The sequence below is a fragment of the Rhipicephalus microplus genome, chromosome 6 (genome assembly GCF_043290135.1).
Source record: "Rhipicephalus microplus isolate Deutch F79 chromosome 6, USDA_Rmic, whole genome shotgun sequence".
NCBI lineage: Eukaryota > Metazoa > Arthropoda > Arachnida > Ixodida > Ixodidae > Rhipicephalus > Rhipicephalus microplus.
In genome coordinates, this window is record NC_134705.1 from 195,421,517 (window position 1) to 195,446,803 (window position 25,287).

At 42.6% G+C, this 25,287-nt stretch overlaps 1 protein-coding gene across 1 annotated transcript in view; it reads right to left on the minus strand.

The window, feature by feature from the left end:
• LOC119168200 (tRNA (guanosine(18)-2'-O)-methyltransferase TARBP1) overlaps window positions 1-25,287 on the minus strand; it is a 45,298-nt gene that overhangs the window by 10,588 nt on the left and 9,423 nt on the right. Inside the window, exons 8-21 of the mRNA XM_075867440.1 lie at window positions 23,003-23,236; window positions 19,791-19,885; window positions 19,042-19,179; window positions 16,706-16,866; window positions 15,705-15,909; window positions 13,755-13,922; window positions 9,679-9,845; window positions 8,404-8,475; window positions 7,491-7,722; window positions 5,344-5,496; window positions 4,996-5,163; window positions 1,663-1,769; window positions 1,234-1,315; window positions 132-297 (exon numbers count right to left, since the gene is read on the minus strand). Coding sequence (XP_075723555.1) covers window positions 132-297; window positions 1,234-1,315; window positions 1,663-1,769; window positions 4,996-5,163; window positions 5,344-5,496; window positions 7,491-7,722; window positions 8,404-8,475; window positions 9,679-9,845; window positions 13,755-13,922; window positions 15,705-15,909; window positions 16,706-16,866; window positions 19,042-19,179; window positions 19,791-19,885; window positions 23,003-23,236 — 2,148 coding nt within the window. The remainder of the gene's footprint in view (window positions 1-131; window positions 298-1,233; window positions 1,316-1,662; window positions 1,770-4,995; window positions 5,164-5,343; window positions 5,497-7,490; window positions 7,723-8,403; window positions 8,476-9,678; window positions 9,846-13,754; window positions 13,923-15,704; window positions 15,910-16,705; window positions 16,867-19,041; window positions 19,180-19,790; window positions 19,886-23,002; window positions 23,237-25,287) is intronic.

Genomic DNA, 25,287 nt, shown 5'->3' on the forward strand with positions numbered 1-25,287 from the left:
CACAGTGTGTGTAAATCTGTGTCTCCTGTCTTTGCATAAGTTGAACCACACTTTTCCCCATAAAACCACCTCCTTTGACAACGCACTTGAGCAAACGGCCATTGTTTGGGAGGAAGACAAGACAGACGTACCTTCAAGCCAATGACTGGGCTTGGCCGAGGAAAGACGGTCATCAAGGTTGTACAGTGGCAGGGCAAGCTTTTCCGGTCCCATGGTGAGCACTTCTTCAAAGACAGCGAGCGGAATGAACTCCCTGTCCGTGAGGCCGGTCAGTCGGGGAAGGTCACAGAATATTGTCTGTGCAAAGAAGTGACCAGAGTTTCAAAGCGCTGATGCAAGCTAGTTGGTTCGAGTGACTTTTATTCATACTTATAGCATGAAAAAGAACCAGACGGAGACACAGAAGGTCTGTCCTGTGTATGTGTTGCTTCTGTGTGTCCATCTGGTTATTTTTTTGCACTACGAATATGAGTACAAGTGACCAGAAGCTCATCAGCACAAGACATCACAAATACATGCGACGGTGCCTGGGCGACCTGAAAAGTGTGATCACGCCTGACATCGAATGAATCGAACACTTGAACAATTAGGTCAAGTAATGTACAGGGACATTAATTGTTATCTTTAACTGTGGTATTGTACTAATTAGACCATAAATGCACACTAACTAAAAAGACAAAAACTACCAATTTTTCTGTTGATGCGATCGGAAATGACAAATTTCAGATTACATGCCTGATGGTGACATGGATTATGCCTACAAGCATAGGGCGCATAACTCGGAAGTCGTGGGTTCGGATCTCGCCAACAGAAATCGCGATTTTTCATCCACTTTATTGTCAATTTATATCCCAACTACTACAAAACAGTTGAAGATAACATTGTCCCCTATGCTTTACTTGACCTATCTGTTGGATTTATTTGGTTATACCCATGAAATAAACCAGCCCCTTTAAAAGAACTTCCCTTCTTTTGTTTATGCTTGACATCAGTTACTTATCAATTCCACAATGACAATCTTTAATAAGCACCAGCTGAAATCTATCGTGTCTTGTATATAAGCATCGTCATTCATACGAATCAGGTAAAACACTGCTCCCCTATAGCATCCAGCTAAGCAAAGTGACCAATTTTAGTTGATGCAATTACCATCCACAATATTTCGATATTTTTGTGTCAGTATGACAGAACTACCAACTGTCACACATGAATTTCCCTCTGCTGGATTCTCACCTGAAGCGTAAGGTCATCAACAGCATTGAAGTCCTTGAAGTAAAAGTCCTCTAGTAGCTTTTCAACATTTCTTGACCAGTTCCTGTAAGCAGTGAATAGGTGGATAGGTGAGGCTGGATATGTGGCACCATCTGGTAGCTTTGAGATGAACCAGACAAGCATAAAACTGTCATTAACAGAAACCTGGCACATTTTACTCTATGCTACTTAAAGCCAGACAAGTCGTCGTCTTAAGCTTTTGTTCCTCGAGGACACTAGGCATAAACAAACAAGCATGTTTATAATTGTGGTTGCACAAATTATGACTAGATGGCATTAAGACCATAATGCTACCCGGTATTTCCTAAACCCTGCTGCATATATTTGAAATGCAAGAGAAGCTAAAAACCTTTTGCCGCTGCCTGCCAGAGACAGGAATGCCCATCTTACCCCATCTGAATGGTGCTCTTCAGACATGTGAACAGGGCAGCATACTTCTCCAAAACAGAGTTCAGACCATGCTCTTTGCTCCAACGAGAAGCCAGGTGAAGTGCCACCTAAAAGCGAGTGTCAAAAAACATTTTCATCATTAGACATGCCAAAACTACAACACGAAAGGCTGTAACAGGCAACTGCAGACTGATTTTGACTGCTTGACGTGTTATTGACGGCCACCACAATTCAAATACATGGGTGTTTTTGGCATTGCGTCACAGTTGAAATGCAGCTGTTGTGCCAAGCAATCTAGCTTAGCAGCACAATGCCACCAGAAACCATCATGGTGGAGAAAAGTACATGACGTGGCATGACGCTCCACCTTGGGTGTCCAAGAAAAGACTGATTGAGGAGATAGAGCGCAGGGTCTGTCCATAACATGACGAGACTGAGTCTGGTAAAAAAAATTACGGCATATTCACGGGGTGAATGATGATGAATGGGCGAAGCTCCGGAGGGATTCATCGGTAAACTGTGAATCTTCCGTGTAATTCGCCCAGTCGATCATCATGTAAAGACGTGAGAAACGCTGTGTGTGTATATACACAAATCAACTTTTATTTGTTCTTAGACGATGGATGGCTTGCGATGTCCCTTGCCTCGCGCGCTCGCACATCGGGATTCTGTCTGCGAGCGCGCGCTGCTGCCGCCTTGCGCTCTCTCCGCTGTGCAGCCTTATTCATCCGGCGACTCCGAGCGCGCGCCAACAGCAAACGGATTTTATTACAACGCTCCCCCTAGCGTACGTCGCCGCACTAAATCGAACGATTGCCTTCAACCAATGACACGCGCCATATGTGACATGATTCCTATTTTATAAGATCTCGCGTCTTTCATCAACTACAAGTACCGCTTTCTAGTTTATAACATCTTGCATCTTTTCATCATCAGCTACAAGTACCACCATCTAGTAAACACTACAAGAACTAAACGAGAGGTGGCTACATACAGGAGACGGTACCGCCATCTAGTGAACACTGCAAGAACTAAACTAGAGGTGGCTACATACAGGGGACGGTACCGCCATCTAGTGAACAGTGCAAGAACTAAACTAGAGGTGGCTACATACAGGCTACAGGGGACGCACAGCCCACGCCCTAAGGAGCTTCGCCCCTAATAAACTGCTTGTCTCATCGGTGTGTATCATTTCAACTCTCCAAAATAGTTTTCTTGGGCAATGATACACAGAGTACAACGTGATTTTGAAGCTCCAAAAGCTCCCTGAAAGTGACCTGCAGTGACCTTTCTCGGAGACTCTTCAACAGCCCGTTGGCAACTGGGAATGTTGTCAAGATAATAACCTTCCTGGCTTCTCGTGAGATTTGGGAACAGGAAGAAGTCTGCCGGGCTCATATCAGGGCTGATGCAGTTCTGACACAACCCTGATCTGTGCCCCCACAGACTTCTTGATCTTAAATCTCAAGCCAGAATGGCCACCATTTTGACGGTGTTCCCACTATCCAACGGGCTGTCACAGTGCCCCTGACAGAAGTTACCGACTTCCAGAGAGCCTCTGCAAAGCGTGATTGATTTAGGGACAGATCTCATATAAAGAAGAATTCAATAGAAAAGAGAAATCAGGCACCTTGCACATTAACTTGTTAAACATGTTTGTGCCATGTACTTAACTTTATTGTTTTCCCAGTCATTATTATCAAGCATTCTGCCACCAGACTAGAAAATGGGGAAGGTTATTCCAATCTTCAAATCAGGTAACAGAGACTCGCCACTAAATTACTGTACCATATCTTTTAACTAGTGTCCCCTGTAAAATCGTGGAACATGTCATACACTCCCATATCATCAACTTTTTAGATTCAAACACTTCTTTCATCTCTGTCAACATGGATTCCGAAAAGGCTATTCTTGCGAAACGCAGCTGGCCATTTTCCTACATGACCTACGTTCTAACCTTGACTGTAACATTCAGAATGGAATGAAAAAACTTTATTTTGTAACATTCAGACTGATGCCATTTTTCTAGATTTTGCTAAAGCATTCAATATGGTCTCTCACAAACGCCCCATTCTAAAATTATCTCAGTTAAATCTAAACCTTAACGTGCTTACATGGATCCCATCTTTCCTAACTAACCGCTCCCAGTTGACAATCATTGTTCTAACCGACTGCCTGTAACGTCAGGTGTCCCGCAGGGGTCTGTCCTAGGACCTCTTCTTTTCCTCATCTATATTAATGATCTAACAATGCATGTATCATGTCACTTTCGCATGTTTGCAGATGATTGTGTTATTTACCGTTCAGTAACCAACACTCATGACCAAACATTAATTCGGGATGACCTTAACATTATACAAACATGGCGTAATCCTTGGCTAATGAAACTAAATCCTAATAAATGTAAGCTTGTTTCCTTTTCTGGCCCCCCCTTATGTTCACTTATTCAATCGCTAATATTCCACTAGAACCAGTTCAGTCGTTCAAATACCTCGGTGTCACTTTGTCTCAAGACCTTTCTTGGCGTCATCACACCACTAACATCATTTTAGCTGCTAATAAATCACTAAGATTTCTTAGACGACACTTACATCATACTCCACACACATGTAAAAATGCTTGTTTATAAGTCATTAGTCAGATCAAAGCTCAAATATGCATCTTCCACCTGGAGTCCCCCCCTAAATATGTATCATAAATGAAATTGAATCAATCCAAAATCGGGCTGCCAGGTTCTTTCACTCTGCATATCCATATGATATCAGCACCTCATCTTTGAAGGCACAGTCAGAATTGGAAACACATGCTTCTCGCCGACAGATTGCCACCCTCTCTCTTTTTCATATGTTGTATTTCAGTTCACTGAATCGTCCACCGTACATAATGCTCTCTCCACAAATATCTAGATATCTCATCGCACTGGTCATCCCCTTCAAGTCACACTACCACGTACTCGGACCACAACATTTGAAGCCTCCTTTTTTATACCAGCAACAAAAGACTGAAACGGCCTTCCTCACGCTATTTCTGCCATGACCAACTCATCCAAGTTTTCCGAAGCCATTAAAAACATCACCGTATAGTTTTATTAAACACCATCCCTTATGTAATACCCCTGAAGGGGGACTTTAAGGAAATAAAGTGAAAGTGAAGTGAACTGTCAACACTGCCCAGGCAATCTTCTGTACTCGAGATTTGGGAACAGAAAGAAGTCTGCCTGTTTCTCTACACTTCCCTAATAACTGCACACACTACCCAGGCAATTTTCTCTACTCATTCGGCAATCAATTTGTCTTCTGCATCAGGTATATGCGACTTTTTTTTTCTTCTTACCTGTGCATACACCCTAGCATTGAAGTGCTGCCCCATGCTCCAAGGAAGTATGGAGGGAAGAAATTCGAGAAGGTGCGGCTCCAGTTCATTTTCTGGGTCGAGGCATGCACCCAGGTGAACAATGATGGCCAGGAATGAACATACGCTCCCGGTCCTTTCAATACCTGCCTGTTTTTGAAGGCAAGGTCAAAAAGAATAATACATCTTAAATGACTGCTTCTGCAGATGAAAGAACATTTTCATAATAATATAAAAATATTCTTTGATATCTTGTTTTATTAATATGAAAAGTGTTCAACACTGCACACATTGGGCAGCGTATAAAAAGCACAGGTTTAAACTTCGCACCTGTTCCATAGCGGGCACCAACTTCGCGCGAAGTCGAGGCGTACGGAGGAGGATCGAGACGGCCGTCCACTCCAGCAGGCAGCGGATTGACGGCTGTTGGCTGTCTTGAACGAGCTCGTGGAAAACGTGCTCCAAAAGCTTCTCAAACATTTCCTGTACAAGAAAAAAAATAAAAGAAGTCGCTTGTTTAGTAACAGAAATACGAGGTTTGAAGCAAATAGTGATTTGGTCAAATAATTTTGAATCAAATTGTGGGAACAGCATGAACGACATGTAAAGAAAAATAGGCAACTAGGTATGTGCGAATGTCACTTATTTTGAATTGAAGTAAAGCGGAAGCAACTTTGAACAGTAGCAAAATTAAAAGCAGTAGGGTGCAAAGTAAAATATGATACATTTTAAAATTTATCCCTTAGCGCATAAGAGCTTGCATAACGAGCTTTTAAACATAAAAAAACATTTGTGTCAGGTCAAGGTAATAGTACATACATTTAACCTTGAAGTCTGGCTCTGCAGCAGTGAGACTTTTTCCTGAATAAGTGGTCTCACGGCGTAGCACCCCCCAATTCCTGTGAAACCATCCTTACGGTGCAGTAATATGCCATCGTATGTGTTCTATTCAATCGTTTCGAATAATTTGAATTCACGTCTAAGTGAATTAAAAAACCATCATACTCATTTGAATATTCAATTCATGGGATCTTCCTTCATGCCTAAAAAATTGTGATACTAATTTAGGGCTGTAGCAGGAGCGGTAAACTCAACACAACACCAGTAAGGCAACAACAGAAATCCACGTAAATAATTGAGCAACTAAACATCAGAAAACTTATCTGAATTTTTCATCTTCAGGAAAAGAAAAAAAACTGCTGTTTGAACATCCAGTTCGCAGAAAAAGGATCTAATTAAGCCATGCAATCAAACTGACAAGGCATTGATCTTCATTATCATTCTGTTTCTAAGTGTTTTGATTTAATTTTATTTATCTCATGATGAAAACTGGTAACAAAAATTCCGCCATATCCACGAAGTGAATGATGATGAGTGGGCGAAGCTCCGGAGGTAAACCTGGTAAACCATGAATCCTCTGTACATTTTGCCCACTCGATTTTATTACATCGCTCCCCCTAGCGTACGTCGCCGCACTAAATCGAACGATTGCCTTCAACCAATGACACGCGCCATATGTGACATCATTCCTATTTTAAAAGATCTCGCGTCTTTCATCAACTACAAGTACCGCTTTCTAGTTTATAACATCTTGCATCTTTTCATCATCAGCTACAAGTACCACCATCTAGTAAACACTACAAGAACTAAACGAGAGGTGGCTACATACAGGAGATGGTACCGCCATCTAGTGAACACTGCAAGAACTAAACTAGAGGTGGCTACATAGAGGGGACGGTACCACCATCTAGTGAACACTGCAAGAACTAAACTAGAGGTGGCTACGCACAGCCCACGCCCTAAGGAGCTTCGCCCCTAAAAAGACAATAAGCAATGTGATCCTTGGTAACGTTTCTGCCATGTATAATCATTAACTAATTGCATTACAAACCTGGACATTGCTTTGATAATTGGCTATATTCTTTTGCCTGATCAAACTCCAGTCATTGTCTCAAAAGTACACATACATACACGCACATGCACCGACGCACACTGCGCGTCTCTGCACAAAAAGTAAATGATTTTCACAAAATCAATGGCGCAAAATAATACAGCTACAGAGAAAATTTATGATGGGATGGACACAACGTTCCAACTCTAATCGGAAGTTGCCACCCGTTCCAACGTAAATCTTCCACCACTGCATATACTTTGTGCCAGTTTTTTTTTTTAGCATTTGATTTCCTAATATGTTGAAGCAGGAATCCCACGCAACTTCCTGTCATTGGCTTCTCATCGCTGCTCACAAGCAGGTGGGTCAAAACAAAATTTTGCACGGAACAGGTCATTCAAACACAAGAATAGACACACGTGAAGCACAAGAATAGCAATCTTATTGCCGACAGCTTCAGCGTGGCATTCGCAGCCTACCTATGCAGTTCACTCTCAAACTCAGTTTCTGCTTCTCTTAGGCTGAAAACATTGCCAGACGAAGTCCGAGAGGACAATCGCGCATTCCTGTAATTGGAGAGACTAACCTCGTTCAGGAGGTGCAGAAGGCAAAGCTGGGCTTGCCAGACCCGGTTCTTGAGTCGGTGGACCGTCGAGTTGCCGAAATAACGCTTTCGAGTCGATGTTACCTCATGGTCGTATCGCACCAGGACCTCTGAAAGTTTAGCCGCAGTTTGGAGAGACGTTTTCTCGTCAAAGCTCAGCTGGATTAGGAAGGCGATTGCCAGAGCTCGGACTTCGACGTCGGCTTGATGTTCGCTTGAAGGGAAAAGAATAAAAAAAAATTGAATTAACAGTAACTCAGCATACCTACAGAAGGAAATGGTTGCTGAACCGCCACAACATTCACAACTGAGACGTAAGGCAAGTACGTACGGCAAATATGGCAAGCGTGGAGCACATAGTCATGGTAGAAGATGAAGATATGTTTTAATTACAGCGTTGAGAATAAAAAACATATTGGTAGGTTTTTCATTATTGTGTTGCTGCAAACCAACATACCCTTATTAATAGCAGTAAGAATTTCATTCAGAATATTGCTTATCTGATAATCTTGCCCAAAGGAAGTGCTAATCTATTATTGAATAAAATGGTTATTGCATTCAAGCCTATGAAGGCAGCATCTGCTCACTAGATGCTCTTTTGTCAGTTATTAATGATTTGCATATACACATGTGTTATTTGTTATTATTCCGACATTGAACATGGACTGCATTAGCGGCGCCTAAATGGGTCACTGTTTACGCATCAGATACCCATTAATTTGCTGCCATTTCAATGGTGAGTATTTCATACGCATCATAGAGCTCCTATCTTTATCTCCGAGTTAGACTGATTCGAAACAAGCTCTAACATTTCCCGATTAAAGTACAATTTAAAATCACCTATTATACCTCAACACAAACAAAGCATAATTTTTGTAGTGGCGAGAGTGCTCACCTTTTCAGCAGCTGGTTGACGGACAGAGCCTCCCCTTGTGCTGTCACAAAGGCCTCAGAATCAAACACAATTCTGTAAGAGGAACAGCACAAAATATAACTAATGTGTTAGTCTATACAAGATGATTGTCTAGCTTGATTGACACGTAACATTTTTTTTTTTTCTCTTTTTGCAAAAAAAAAAAACGACTTTAGCACATCTGACAAAACAGCGTCGTGAAATCGCTGCTTGTGACACATTGGTTCAAGTGGTTGAGCATCGCACGTGTAATTCGAAGGTAGCAGGTTCGGTCTCTGCCCGCGGCAAGTCAACTTCTCGTCCATGTAATTTCTTGAGATTTATATTGGAATTACATAAGATAACATCCCGTATACGCTTCTTGGCTGCTAGTTCTCATTGTATTGAAATGAAGTGCGGTTGGCGTGCATAGCAATGAAGTATGGCATGGTGTAGCACAAAAAAAAATGAGGAAAATAAATGTAGCCTGTTTGTCTATGTATTATCATGAGTTTGTCATCAAGAGATGATGATGGCCTTGCACATTGAAGATAAAACAGCAAATCATACACAGCAGATCATACACTCAAATCTCAATATAATAAACACAGATATAACGAGGTCAATAAAAAACTGTCTTGCAATAGTGTTAGAAACAACCTTTTATAACATAGTTTCGGATATAAGGAACTTGTCTTCTCATGAGATGCAACTTTGTTATAATAAGGTATGAGTGTAAATAGTGTAGGCACCAAAGAAATGGAGCAGTGGTAAGTGTAATCCACGTACATTTTATCATGTCTGTTATCTACGTGAACTTTATAACTACAGCTCATACCAATTTCACTGTGCAATGTGATGCCAGCTGGCAAAAGTGCATTTCACCCTCACCATCAAAACTACCAAGTGGCGCTGGCTAACAAATACCCCATAAAGTGGACAAGAGGATGACCACTACTGTAGCTCAATTTGTAGAGCATTGGATGGGTCATCCAAATGTTGTAACTGCAGTCCCTACCAGCAGTAAGGAGTCTTTCCATTCAGTTTAATTAGTTTACATTTACATAATAATTAGCACATCGCAGTTAAAGTTTACATATATCTCCTATACTCTCCTCAGTATGCCTGTCATGTACAACCGAATGAAACCAACAAACAAAATGAGCCCTCGCTAAATTTTACCCTTCCATCATTTAACTTCACCACATTCACACATCTACAACTCCTTGCACATTTAAACTTTTAATGCTAATGCACTAAAAACGCAAGGTGACACACCGCTGATCTTTGCGGTAGACGGGTCCGTACGTCAGCGCCTTCACCATGACGTCTAGTTGGCTGTCCATCAGTTTCACGTTGCCCTTCCATACATCCATCAGCCTCGTAACGAGGGTGCAGAACACACCCGGCATCACTTCTCCCAGCTCCAACAGCTCATTTAGATACTGCAGCCAAGAGAGAGACACGAAGTTGCGCATGATTGAAACCGGCAAACGAGAAAGCCTGGTTCGGGTGGCACACTAACAACCCATCCTCGTCTGGGACTGAAGCCTATGACTAATGCGTGAGAGAGGCGCTGGTCACGGGTTCCAAAGCCCAACGCGGACAAGTTTTCATCAACAAAAAAGCTTGCTTTCTGAGAAATTCATTAGGAGTTCTTTGAAGCTTCATGCTACAAAAAGGGCATAGGTATATAAAAAATTACAAGTTCAGAAAAATGTGCAATGTTGAAGTAACGAAAAATCCCGAGAACACGGGGTGTCAAAAATTTTCTATCAAAGGGGTGAACGTAATTTTGCCCTTCACTGACCTTCCTCTATCACGAGGGCTTCTGCAGAATTGATCTGCCAACTGAAACATTGATTGCAGGCATAAAATTTTTGCGAGGCCTTCTGTAGAAATGATCTGCCAACTGAAACATTGATTGCGGGCATAAAATTTTCAAATAGAAATTTTAATTGCCAAAAATGAAAGATTGTTTTGTGAAAAGTCAGAATTTAAATGAAAATTTATTAGTTGATACACTAAATTTTTCTGCAGTATCTCTTTTGAAGCAAGTCACTGCTTCATTGTAATGTTATTCTTTTTATTGGTTCAAACATCAGCACTGGGCATAGCTTGCCAAGAAGAACACAGTAGAGATTCTTGAATTTAAGGGGAGACGCGGATCGAAAAGTCGCGGTTTTCCGGAAAATTTTCGCTTTTTTTTTTCCGGCTGTATTGGCATCCTTGGACTATAATCTATTACTTCTGAAAATATCAAGCTGAAATTCGCACGAGAAATTATCAAAAAATGCTTCCAAGTGGGCAGCGGTGACGCGAGAAATGCGCGAAAGTCGCGAAAAACGGCGAAGTTCGCGTCGTCCTGTCGCGAAAACGACGCGTTGGCCGCCATTTGCAATCGTGCACGCATGCTGCGAAGGCCGTATCCTTCATAATCCACTAGTAGCCAGTCTCGTGCCTTCACGCAGAATAAACAAAAAACGAGAAAAACAACGCGTACGTCACGCGTTTTGAATATCGCGACACATAGTCCGAGGCCGCCATTGGACGGCGGTGCACTCCACGCTCCTCCCCCTCCTATCTCTCCGGCAAAAGAGCGAAGCCTCGGACGTCGCGATCGAGTTTTTCTGCGTTTCTCTGCATTTTTGCGTCATGGCAAGCCCGAAGAAGTGCAGTTCAGATAATCGAAAGTTCAGAACTCGCCACAAGTATCGAGGGAAACGGCGTCGGATGCTTCGCAAAGCGACAGCGAACGACGATGTCGCCCCGACCAACGCCCCGACGCTCCGACTTCGGATAGGCCTAACACCGTCACCGAACCCTGCGACAGTGGTTGTGAAATAGCCGCTGCCGTGGAATTCGTCAGTGCATCCCAAAGGAAGATTGGATTCTTCGAGAGTGAACGTAGACCGGTAGATGCTGCTACTGCGAACATGCTGCTTTGCGAAATCGATGCGCTGACGGCACTTGTGGCGGGTGCGCAATGCCCAACCTGCCGCGAACGGAAGCTCGGCGTGCGAGAGGCAGCTGGAAAGCGCAAAGGACTTTCGGCATTCCTCGAACTGTGCTGTCAAAATTCTGATTGCCCTGAATCTGCACTTTCGTTCACGCACACGTCGAGACGTACTGCTTCGGCCGGGGACCAAGGAACGAGCGCTCGTTTTGACAGCGGCAGCTCGCGTGACAGCTTTGCTGTAAACGTGAAGGCAGTTCTGGCAGCCCGTGCTATAGGCGCAGGCCACGACCAACTTTCACGATTTTGTGCGATTCTCGGTCTTCCGAGCCCGATGCATCACAAGACATTCAACGGCATTTGCAAGAAGCTCCATGGTGCGGCGATGACGGCAGTGAGCAAAAACTTGCACCAGGCACGAAACATCACGAAGGACGCAGTCGGCGGCAGAGATGTGCCAGTCATGTTTGATGGCACCTGGCAGAAAAGAGGTCATAAAAGCCACAATGGAGTGGGCACAGTCGTGTCCCTGGACACGGGGCTCTGCCTCGATTTTGAAGTTTTTTCGAACTACTGCCATGCTTGCAGTATACACAGGGACCTTGGGGAGGATGAAGAGATATGGCGAGCTTTTCATCTTCCAGTTTGCCAAAAAAACACTGACTGCTCATCCCATGCAATGGAACCTGCAGCAGCTGTCAATATATGGCAGAGGACCTTGTCTTATGAAACTCCACTGCGATTCACCAGCTTCCTAAGTGATGGTGACAGCAAGGCCTACACTGCAGTCTGCGAGGCAAATGTATACTGTGACACCCCCATTGACAAAGAAGAGTGCACGAACCACGTTGCAAAGCGCTTGGGAACTGCCCTACGGAAATTGGCAACGCCACTGCCACGAGGCGAAAAACTGAAAGATGCGACAATAATAAAACTACAAACATATTACAAGATCGCCATCACGAGCAACAAGGACAGTGTCCGAAATATGTACACTGCCATATGGGCATCGTATTTTCATTGCTGCTCCAGTGATGGTGCCAGTAGCCACAACTTTTGCCCCGCGGGACCAAATTCGTGGTGCAAGCACAAGCGTGCGGAAGCACTGGGGGAGCCTGCACCACGCCACACCCCACTGTTGAAGAAGGCTCAAGGATTGGCAATTATGCCTATCTACAAGCGCCTTACAGAGGAGAAACTCCTTATTCGGTGCCTTCATGGCAAGACACAGAATGCAGCCGAATCGCTGAACAGCAAGATATGGCTGCTATGTCCAAAAACAAAGTTCGCCTCCAGAACAACTGTGGAGACAGCCACCGCTCTTGCTGTACACTGGTACAACAAAGGCCACAGGGGCTTTGAAGAAGTGCTCGAAGGCATTGGAATTCTCCCCTCACAAGATCTGGCCACACATGGTGACCACTGTGACGTCATGCGCATCAGGAAGATGAACCTGAAGCAAACTGCAGAAGCGAGGGCACACCGTCGCAACACAGCGAAGAGAGCTCGTGTTGAGGACACTGACCGCAAGAGCCGTGAAGGACCAAGCTATGGTGCAGGGGACTTCTAGACACTTGCAGTGCATTCAAGGCAAGGTACTTTTCATTGTGCCCCAATTTGATGCAAAAAGAATGATTTCCTAATAAATGCCAACTTTGCGAACTTTCAAACTTGTTTTTCTCATTTTCATTTTTTCTGACAGTTTCACGCTTTCCGGGCAGCCTTTTAGAAACTTATATTCATTGTATAGTAACGAAACTTGGCACACATATTCTTCAACACATGCAGAATGCAAATATCTACTCTAAATTGCAATGCCTACCAGCATTAGTTGTGAAAATATTAGCTTATTGTTTCAAGGGAGATTGAAAATAATAAGTCATTCAATACAATTTTTTTTTCTTGGTTCCAATATTTCTGTGACATATCTATATAGATATTTGCACTTTTCAATCTACCAAGAGTCAAATAAGATCAGACACAGTGCTTTTACTGAAAGTTTAGTACATAAAAGAGTGCCCACAAAAAATGTAACTTTTTGCTATTGTTTATGGCATAACTCAATAATTATAGCAGCTACACAAAAAATGATTGCATATTTGAAATCTGCATGAAAAACTATACTAATAACAAACTTTTCAAGTCTCTATTACTAGAAATAAAAAAAAAACTTTTTCGAGGAGCGTCTCCCCTTAAGAATAAATTATTATAACTTGACAAGCTGTACAGCTGGGAAACATAAATGAAAATGCCAAAAGACTACATCATCCCAAGGGAACAGGCATTTAAACAACCGATACTATACCTTTACCACATAGCCGTTGTACATGACAAAAATAAGAAGATTCATTTGGAGTGCCAGTGAAAAACAATTTTCGAAAAACTGAAAACAACTTGCATGACTCAGCAGGCGTCCACGGTAAGGCTGCAGTAGAGCAGGTTGAAAAGCGAAGCCGATAAACAGCTTTACGGCCGGCCGAAATATGTCGCTCTTCTTCAAGTCCTTGCAACTCTGCCAGCAGGCCTTCAGGCACTTGGACAAGAGGTCTGCATCCACGACCTTGACCTGCAGGTCATAAGCCCAATCAGCACAAACCTATTCAATTCGATTCGTTTTACCTGATTCAAACATCATTTCACGGTGTCTAGAAAACTGTCACGGAGTCGTGACGTAGACGAATGAAGCAGACTGCAGGTATAATAATAAACTGTTTATTTGGGCGTACCTGTGCACGGTAAATGGAAAGTCTTGCACTGATAGCGGCAAACAGAGCGTGGGCAGTCGATCAACTCACAAGTGGCGAAGCGCGTTGGCATTTATACACTGCCATCGAATGTTCTAGCATTATATCTAGCGGCGACGTAGGTTCCAGAATAATCTGAAATGTTCACTAAGTGGGTATAATCTTGACAAAACGATCTACTACAGCCTCAAAGTTTTTCGAACATAGTAGGCACGGTTTGCACTGAACTAAATGTAACGGGGTGATAACAAAACCTGAGGAAAGGAACGTGGCAATACGGACAAAGCAAAAAGCTATTTTGACGAGTGCCTGTTGATTTCCTTGCATTACAACAATGTTATAATGCTTTGTCATCTTTTCTTTCTTATCTTGGTTTTTCCCTTTTTTTTCTTTCTTTTTTTTTCCTCTTTGCTTCTTTATGTCCCCCGAAATCTGATGCTGTCCTATTATTGTATTGTTGCTATTGCATGAGCGAATGTAAGGCTAGGTGACGTCACATGTATTAGAATCAGTCTTATTTCTTCAAGCACTGCTGTACAAGCACTTCTTTATTTTGTATACATGCGCAAGAAAAACAAATGTCTGCATCAATGTGGTCTAAGATAAATCAATTATTGTGGTCTGCTGTCTGATGGCTCTGCCCTATAGCCCAATGGGGCTTTGGCACGCCAAATTTGTATCACTATGCTATTCTTTCGAAATGCTCAAAGATTATTATTATTATTATTATTATTATTATTATTATTATTATTATTTATACCCACTGCAACATACCCAAAATCAAGTGATTTGCATTATCCCACAGGGCAGCTGCATACCACATACCTCAATTGCTTAGCTCTCGTGATATCAAGCAAAAAAAAAAAAGAAAACAGTCACACACTTTCTTAAAGTACTTACCATCCTACGGTTACTAGCAGCCAGGCTTCCCAAGACACATCCACAACACTGACTTCTACTAAAATTAACTTGTGTGACCAAAACATAATGCTCTCGAAACAGGCTTTGTCAAAACCTAGGACTTATGGCAAATCTAAAGCCAATTTTTCAGCAATGCTACTGAGGAACTCATTACAATGTTAATGTTAAGGTACCATCCAACTTTTGCCACATTTAAATTTAACTTTTATGAAATTTTGCATTTAACATCACCATATTATTGGTACCAATCTAATAACAAATGCTTTGTCTTTTTCAAATCATTCTATTTGTAATAGCCAATGACTTTTTAGAGAGTTCTTTCTTTTTTTAACTTTTTTTTCTTTTTGTAATGGTTTTGGTCGTTGGTAACCTTGGCTGTAATCGCTTCTGGTGCCTAACTGATTAAGTCACACTTAATAAACAAGTTTTGGAGTTGCAGCGCATCCAATCTGATGATATTTTACAACTGTTCTTCCCCTGCCAGTCACCCAAGTGACAACCTTGTTACATCATAGTTGTATCACCGTGACTTCACTAAAGCTAGATTATATTGTGCTCCTTTTCCTGTTATGCCCAGCAGCAAACAGCAGGAATACTACACAGTGGTCAACAAAATCACTGCCTCGCACAGAGCTTCAGAACTTCAAGTCGTGTGTTAAGCCCCTTGAGCAACCGGCACTTACCAACGACAGGGCATGCGACACCGCCTTCAGAATGTGAAGGCATGACTTCTGCGACGCAGTCTCCAGGGCTTCAACGGCCTCTGTGATCAGCCTGTTGCAAAGATCGTCGGTGGAAAGGGCGATCTTGCAGACGCTTTCCCAAACGAGCTCCGTCACTGCGGCCGCAAACGCCACCCAACGCGACTTTAAAACTCTGTCCTGGATGCTGCACAGATGCAAGTGTGAGAGAGGAAACTAAGCGAGTGAGTTTGTGATATCAGTAGTTCAGTATTGACATAAAGTCAACGAAATAGATCAAATAAATTCAATGTGGCATTCCTTTAAGGTGTTCATTTCAGATTTGCACTCCCCTTCTTCTAAATACTTCAAAATTTCTACATGCATTGAAAGCTTTTCTGAATTCACTCAGCAGACAATAAATACGTGATGTGTTCTTCCTGGACACTTGCCCTGCACTTAATGTCTGCTTGCTTACGCTTGTTCTTTCGTAACGTAACATTGTGTTCTATCACAAAACGTGTACAAGATTGCAATTTTAGGTTCACACTGAAGAACTAGAGGCGATTAAAATTAATCTGAAGTCCCCCACTAAGATGTTGCTCTGTCATATCACGGTTTTGGCACGTAAAACCGCAGAAATCCATCAAACACACCTTGAAGCATCACTGACCATGGTCTTATGCAAAACACGCTATAAGAGCACTGGTAAAGCACTGCAAAGTAAAATTTAAAAAGATGAAAAAGTAAACGTATGCAGATGTTCTTACAGGACATAGCATAAGCAGAAAAACAAAAGGGATTCCACATGGTGATGTTAGCCAAGCTGACAGGACATTAAGACCCATCTGCACTGAAGGTGACTTTATTCACCTAACGAAACTGTAACAGCACAGTTTGATCCCTCCAACTCCTCAACCAAGAAATTGACTTGAGGAATTTGTTAAGCAAGATGTTCCCAGCATGAGAGCTTCCGGTGCATAACCAAAATGTGGCATACGTACATGAAAGAGGCGGGCCTTGTGATAGGCTTCGAGATGCTCCCTTTGGCGATAACTTCGAGGAGCAGGGCTTCCACTTCGTTTGTCTTTCGGGGAAAGCGTTTCAGGACCCAATGAAGAAACCTCCAATAAGGCACCGTTTCCACAGACACAATGTCCGATGCCTGAAAAACGTTTAGCAAAGCGTAGTTCAGAAAAACTCTACTGCATTTAAAATGCAAACTGAGAAAACAAGCATGATAACTGACATTCAAAAAATATCTGATTAAACGTTGTTTTTAATAAACCTATTGCAATAAACATAAAAATCTAGAAAATGAGCGAGTGAAAGAGGGAACTAAAGAGATGACATGTCGAGATATCTTCAATGGCCTTGAAGAAAGAAAGACAACATAATATAAAACAAGGCAGAAGTAGAAAAATAAAAGAACAAAGACAATGTACAGTCACAGACAGTGTTACGAAATGAGAAAATATTGCAATATGCCCCGCCTTTCAACACTAAATCATCACATTTTGCAGTTCCAGTTAATGTTGCAATCAATTCCTGCTGTCTCTTTACAAAAAAAATTAATGACGTTTTTGAAACCTTTCGTCAACTGTCAGTAGTGTCCAAGGATCTTGATATTTTAAGAGGTCAACTCTGAATTCTCCAGTGCGATGAACACTACTTACATCCCACTCACGGCCCACAAGTTTGCAAACCATAAATAACTACAACAAGCAACATCGTAGCAGCAGGTTCTACCATAGCAAAAAATGAGAGCTATAAAATATTGGTAGATCGCTCAAGTGATGAACTGTGATTGATTGAAGACAATATTTTTGTCATAATGATGGATAACTTACATTGGCCATCGCTTTACCCAACATTTGTTAGAGTTAGCCAACACTACTACCACTGCTTGCGGTGTGTGGGTAAATATGGCAAGTGAACTACACTCAAACCTCATTATAACAAAGTTGCATCGTAGAAGAAAATAAGTTTGTTATATCCAGAATTCATTGTAAAAGTATGTTCCTAACACTATACATATGTTTTGCAAGAGTATTCTTCATTTACTTCGTCATATCTGAGTTCGTTATATCGAGGCATGAATGTAGATCAGAAAGTTCCTTTGACATCACACGCCTCTAGAAAAGTCGGCAAAGATAGACACTAGCTCTGATAAAAGTACCTCTGAGCAATGAGCACCAGCCCTCTCCAATTTTACTGTTACTTTGAAATTCCCATGCCATTCCGGGAAAGCGCCGACTCCCCCTTTGCACACTAATCATACACCGCAGAGGCAACATCCACCTGCTCAAACCCAATCAAATCATTGTTAGCAGCCCAATCTCTTGAGCACCTGTGCCTGAAAATTGTAGTCAAAGTTAGGTTTTCTTTCTTTCCTGCATAATGATCGCACCCCACATTTGGCGCAAAGCACCTATGGGGTTCTCAGGTTCCCCAAGAGCAAAAGCACAGCCTTCAAGATCCCTCTTTGTTGCCCAAAGTTGCTCTAGATGTGAGCTCATCCCTGGCGGCATCTCTATACTGTGCTTCCCGTGGTCTGACGACGTTGCCTTTGCATTCCTTGCGTTTATGAATTATCGCTCTAGTGCGCCTTGGCACAAATGAGAGACCATAGAGTTTCCTACAAATGCAACACATGGCGCTTCAGCGAGCATGGGAATGATGGCTAGTACACAGATTTGTCTAATCTTCGTACTCTTGTCTCTGTTTGGCTTCACGTGACTTGGAGGTGCTTCGTTACGAGAAGGCAATCATCAGACGTTCAGCAGTTGCACTTGACCACCTTGACCTTTCAGGCTCACCATTTCAAAATCAAGTTACGAAGTTCACAACGGTCCGTTCCATTATTTAAAACAAAACCAAAACACAACAATAAATAAAGCCACAAGCCCGTTTGAAGCCCGCAAGCATGAAGACTAGGCGAATCCGTGCACTACCCATCGTTCCCATGGTGGCTGAACGGTCGTAGCGCCAGGGTCTCTCTAGTTCTTGAGTTTAGAAACTGTGCAAGGGACAGAAGACTTTTGAGGAAGTCCACGTGCACTCCACATTTTTCTGGCAGGAAAAACTTGCCACCATTGCCACTCTAGGGAAATATCTCCCTACACTTCGCCAGTAATTTCAAGTTGGAGAAAATGAGGCGCTTGCTCGAGATTTTAGAAAAGGTCAACCATGCCAGAGAGTACAGTCAACCATATCATAATATGGTCAACCATATCAGTCAACCATGCCAGAGAGTACAGTGTTTAAAAACGGCCACCTCAAACAAAGGTGCTCGAACAGAAAAGGCACGCATAGCAAACGATGAGAAATGAAAACTCACGGTTATCTGCATGAGCTTCTCTCTGCAAGTCTCGAGGCCCTCGTTGATGAACTGGTAGAAGAGGGAGTTGAACTCGCGCTCACCAGAAAGGATGTGCAGAAACTGGTAGTGGACCTGCGTCTCTTCGAAGTCATCCAGCTGCCATGAAAAAAAATTTAAAAATCAAAAAAAAATACAAGATTACAATGACTTCGTGGATTGTGCTGTGCAGACTAGGGCAAATCAAAAGCGTGCTAAGACCATGCCCGTTTTTTTTTAGAGCACGCCGAATTGATTCCTATAAGCAAGACTTTATCAAGATATCAGAAGTTACGTTTCCCTTTTACAAACCCTTGCTACACTCGAATCTCATTATAGCAAAGTCACATCTTACACAAAAATAGGTTTGTTATATCCAAAAATTCGTTATAAAGGTATATTCTTAACACTATAGTTATTGCAAGACTAATCTTCATTTGTTTCATCATAACAGATATTTTGTTATATCTGGGTTTGTTACATCGAGGTTCGAGTGTATTACAAAGTTACAAGAGCCACCGCTGGCACTTGCTAAATCGGCACGAAACGAGTCAATTTACTGTCAAGTGCAACTTGGTCGCCCACTCAACATTTTGTTAGCGGTGCAGACTTTGTGTGACAATGCGTAGCGATGCTATTAAACGGCAGATGCGCAATGCAGACTACTCCAGTGAGCGACCTGTTCATCCTATTTATACAAGTCAAACGGTATTAAAGCAGTACAGTCTTACACTGTTGATTGAGCCAAAGGCAAGCTTGTAGATGTACTCATGTATCTCCTCGGAACGTGGTACAAGTAGCAAGAGCAGCTCCTCTTGTAATGAGGCTGAAAATGTAACAACATGGCGCACCTTAATACTGAGATTCCTCACTTGACATTGATTCATGAGTACAGGTTTGATCAGCGATGCAAGAGGGCAAATTTATTTATTTCTATATACTGCGGGCCAACTTGGCCCTATAAGGAGGGGCAGCACACATAAAAGAAACAAAATACGAGGATGGCTTAACACATGCAACGGTACAATTTTGAACCAACATGAATGCATAAAATTGTGTGCACATAACAATAAATGCATAAATAATGCCTGGGGTTGTTATGTCTAAAACCATAACATTATGAGAGACGCCATAGTAGAGGGTTCTGGAAAATTTCATTACCTGATGTTCTTTATTGGGCACTGAAATTATATAGTACACGGGCCTCTGCTATTTTGCCTTCACCGAAATGCAACCGTCGCGACTGAGATCGAACCTCTGTGACCTTCGGGTCAATAGCCGAGCACCTTAGCCACTGATCTGCTGCAGCGGACTATTTTTTTTTATGCATGCCCCTTCCACATGTGTGTCCTTTCTGCACTAACATTAACATTAATAAAAATCTGTGCAGAAGAAAAAATTCAGGAAACCTTGCCGAATTCCGAAAATAGGGGCAAGCAAAGCTTCGCGTGCACACGCCAGACCTACTATGTACTCCCTTTCTATCGCATTGCACAATGCTACCTCCCGATTGTTAACTTCTTCCAGGTCGTGTATCGGACCATCATGTGCGTGCTTAGAAGAGCAATGCTTCTGTTGTTAAAGGCAACAATGCAGGTCGTGCATTCACATCCAGGCAACAATGACTCATGGCAACGTGAAACGACAAGTGTCCTTGACAAAAGATCAGAATTGCACATCAGAAACAGCTGACCCCCGACAAGCCCACACTTTTGACAGCATGAATTAAGTAATGGAAAACTGTGCGTGCAGCTGCGTAAGTGACTGGCACACATATCAAGCCCAGTACTTCTGTATGCTCGTGGAACCAGGTTTTTCACACTACTCAAACCTAGATTTACCGTATTGACTCGCATAACAGGCACACCCCCAGTTTGGTCAGGAGAAGTCAGATTTTTTTTGTTTCCGCGCATAATAGGCGCACACTGAACTTGACCGTGATCAGTAGTTCTGAACCGTATTTTCACTGTTGCATTTCGACGCCCTCATATGTTTTCTTCGTCGCGAACCAGAAACATCGTATCACGCGCGCTGCTCTTGGATCAATGCTGAGTGCAATCTTTTCGACGCCCAATCTTCATGTTGTCATGTAAAAACATCCCACAACATGCGAAACCGTAGGCTAAGCCTAATCACTGTTCGTGCTTTTCAGTGGTAGTCACGGGCGGTCATATTGTGGTGTTGTACGGAATCAACGTAACTCTTTTCGGAGGCTCTACCTAAAGAAAAAGGGGCTTGGGTGGTGCTTGTAACACTTGTGTGGCGGTTCTCGATTCGACTGCAATGTCTTGGTAATGGCTAGTGAGCCCGTGAAAACGATCGGTACCGTTCAGCACATAAATAATCTATGTAGCCTGAAACATAGCTCATTTTCGTGATGGCACTTTTTTTTTGTAGTTTTTTTTTCACATTGATTGGGGCTGAAGGAGCAGAGTTAGAAAAGGTCCAGAAAACTGTGCAACAAGTCAGTCACCTGATGCACGAAAAAGATCCAAGCGTTGATCAAGCAGTCACTAGAATGCAAGAACAGCAAAGAAAATGTGAGATACACGAACGCAGCGGCTTACCTTACAAATGACCGTTTTGCTATAAGCGTGGTCAGCGAAAAAGGTAAAGAAGTGAGAGCAACATCCATACGTGTGAAGGACGCGAGTACAGTGGAAAAACCGGGCATAGCTCTGGCCATCTATACATGCAAGAAGACGCAGGCTACCCTGATAACGGATTTGCACGAGGTGCGCAGAAGATACATGAACGGATGGATTGGAAACACAGCACATGCCTTAAAAAGCACCAAGGTGGACGAAACAACCATCTTTTGGACACCGGGACATGAATCTCTCGCAAAGAAACCAGGCGGCACACACCTCGGCTCGAGATCACGCATGCCGAGGCATCTCCGACAGGCTGGGAACACGACATGGCTGTCACGACGAGCATCAGCACATACAGAAGAAGAACATTTTGGCACGTTATAGGAAGCAAAGGGAGCGTTAACCGCCGGCACACAAGTCTGAGTAGGGAGCAAGCAGCGACTTGGAGAAGACTCCAAGCCAGCACCTATCCGCAAGAAACATTGATGCCCGCAATGTATCCAGAGATCTATGGGTGGGACTGCAAGTTTTGCACTCCGGACAGGCGCAACCCTCAGCACCACATGGTGCTGGTACAACAATCCAGACTTATCACCGCCGTCCCCGCCAACTGAGAACGAAGAAAAAGAAACAGGTACAGAGGAAGTATTTGAAGACTAGTGGGAGGCTCTGCTGGTGACGCAAGACCCTGACAACCAACTACGGTTGGTGAACTGGGATCTGGCGGCGGCAGCGATTCATGGCTACCTGGACCAAGGAGGCCAACCATCTTACGGCTGAAGTACAAAGAGCCCGGTCCAAATAAAGTTAATTTCTCTCTCTCTTTTGCATTCATTTTGTTGATAATGTGGGCTTTCCGATGTTAATTTTTGAAAATTGATAGCATTCCCTGCCTCAATTTTAGGACACGCAAGACTGCATGCTGAAAATGTTTTGCGCTAGTGTAGCCTATGAAGAAGGTTGTTTCGGCTGTAGAGCGGATATTCGTGACTTTGGCTACACATACATTCTCAGCTGTAGTCGGAAATAAAATTTTCGGAAATTCCATCTTGCGTAATAAGCGTACCCCGAACTTGGAGCTGGGTATTCTGGAAAAAAAAAAGCGCCTATTATTTAAGCAAATACAGTAATGAACCTGGACATGACAAATTATCGGTTTTAATGAAGTAAGTGAAGAATAGCTCTGTAATAGGCACAGTGCTACAAATATACGTTTATAACAAATTTTCCAATATAAGAAAGTATATTTGTGGCAGGTGAGACTGATATAATTAGGCTTGAGTGTATGACACTGAAATTTGTGAGTTATCAAAGCTTCGCTTAGAAAAAATTCTTCAACAAGAACTCACAGTCGCCGTTGAACGGCTTGGCCTCGTGGTAGAGGGCTATGAAGAGCTGCGCTGCCCTGAGTGTGTGGTGCCGCGCGAGGTAGGGCCTCGTGCTGGCCGCGCTCAGAATCTCGACGCTGCCCTCTAGAAGCTTCTCCCACGTGACGTCACCACACAGCAGCCTCGCATCGTGGAACAGCACAGCCATGCGGGCGAGCCGGCACACGCAGGTCATGCTTGTCATCGAGCCTTGACCTGGAGAGAGGGGAAACGAGACGCATCTATAGAGCAGCGGACTTGGCACACTAGGGGCGCCACACGTACACAAATACCCACGTGTGCGTTAGTTCTTCAACACACATCAAACATGCATCGTTTCACATACATCATTTGCACATCACTATTTTTACACAACTCCCCCATTCCCTCCTTTTTTTTTTCCTTTAAAGATGTTTCATCAAGCAGTAATGTTACATTTTTATGTAATGAACTTGAACATGATTAACTACTAGTTCTATGAACTAAACCTAATATCTCCAACACTGCTTTTTCAAAAATAGTACCATTAAACATCAATGTAACGGACGTGCCTATAGCATGTATTTGGATATAATGAATAGAATGAAGGCATTACATATAATATTGTTCCAATATTGTTCTATCTGCATATAACAAACATGTGCTTGTAACAAGTATATTAAATACAGTCGAACTCTTTTATAAGAGACACTGATGTTTTATAAAAGATAAGGGGGTATCGGAGGCACCAGAGTGCCTACATCTAAATAGGTGTCGGTAAGAACACTCATACGCGGTACCCTGTTTATTAAAAAAAGACACCTCATATAAAAAGACAATTGCTCTTGGTGCATGTCTCTGATAAAGAGGTTTAACTGTATACCAAACTACATATATCAATAGCATTATTGGTGTTTCTTCAAGTAGCAAATCAAAACTCTATGTAATGAACTAAGCTTTAGGAAATAATCGCAAATGAATGGTTGAACATCTTTATCAGAGACACGCACAGATACACAGTTCTTGTTTCTTATATGAGGCATTTCTTGTAAGCAGAGTAGTCGATTCACAATTTCTGATTAACCACTATTTCGATGTGAGCACACTGGTTTCTTACACTCAGTTGTCTGTTGCATCAGCGCCCCTTATGAAAAATTGGGGGTCCCTTAAACTTTGCCTTTAAGAGTCAACCGCGGTAGCTATATCCTGTCCCTAGTGTGTAATTCAAGCCCTTGGTGCATGGAATCTTTTCGAACTTGCTATGCACCCACTACATGGCCTTGAAAGGGAATAGGCTCAGTAACATGTGTGCATTTTGTAGTGGGCGCCTGGCTTTAAACCATGAGGTCATTACGACAATCCTATGTTTCGACGCCCCATGGCAATGTATGCTTGTACCACGCATTATTACGGCAATATTTTGTGTCGTATTGTGAAGCATGTATACAAGACGCGTGTGTTTGTAAAGCATGAAAGTAACTTTCACTGCATTTTCAAGCAGAGGAAGTTATTTTCACTGTATTTACAAGCAGATGCGTGAATTTGGGGTAGAACACTCGCTTGTCATGCAAACGACCATTGTTTGATCCCCACTCAGATCCAGAACTTACTTATATACTAATATATTTTGTTTGCATCTTTCTCTATTTTTTGGTCACGCACAAGATGATTTTTAGCTCACAGCCAACGAAGCCAACACCGACACTGAAATTTCTGCGAAACAAGCTCTCAAAAGCTATCGCGTTAAAAGTTCCTCCGAAATGAACTGCATTTTAGATATTGCTTCCCAATACCAGCAATATAAGCTATGCTTATAAAGAATTCTAAATAGAACGTAAGTATTTTTGTGTCCGACATGTCACGAAGAGGTTTGTCTGTACTACACACTTGCGAGAACAAGCCGTACCGCAAATGAGAAGCATCCACCAGGAAGCATGTGCAGCGGTCCGTAAACCATGCAGTTGTGCGCTGCGAACAGATTCCATCTGATATTCACTTCAAACTATGTAGGACAGACAAGACGAAGGCACTGATGGACTCCTTCAGTGACATCCAACATACTGAAATTGCATGGTTACATAGTTTCTAACTTTGCAACTTTGAAAACTTTCTTGTGTTGCATAATAGTTTTTACGAAAATCGGGAATAGGCAGAACGAAATCTACGATGCCATCATCATTACCACTGATCCCTTTCCAATGGGAGACAGTTATTGCAGATACGATTTGTATGTGCTCTAGTTAATTCTGACAAGAATGAAGTTAAGGGGCATGATGAAGGCTGAAAGC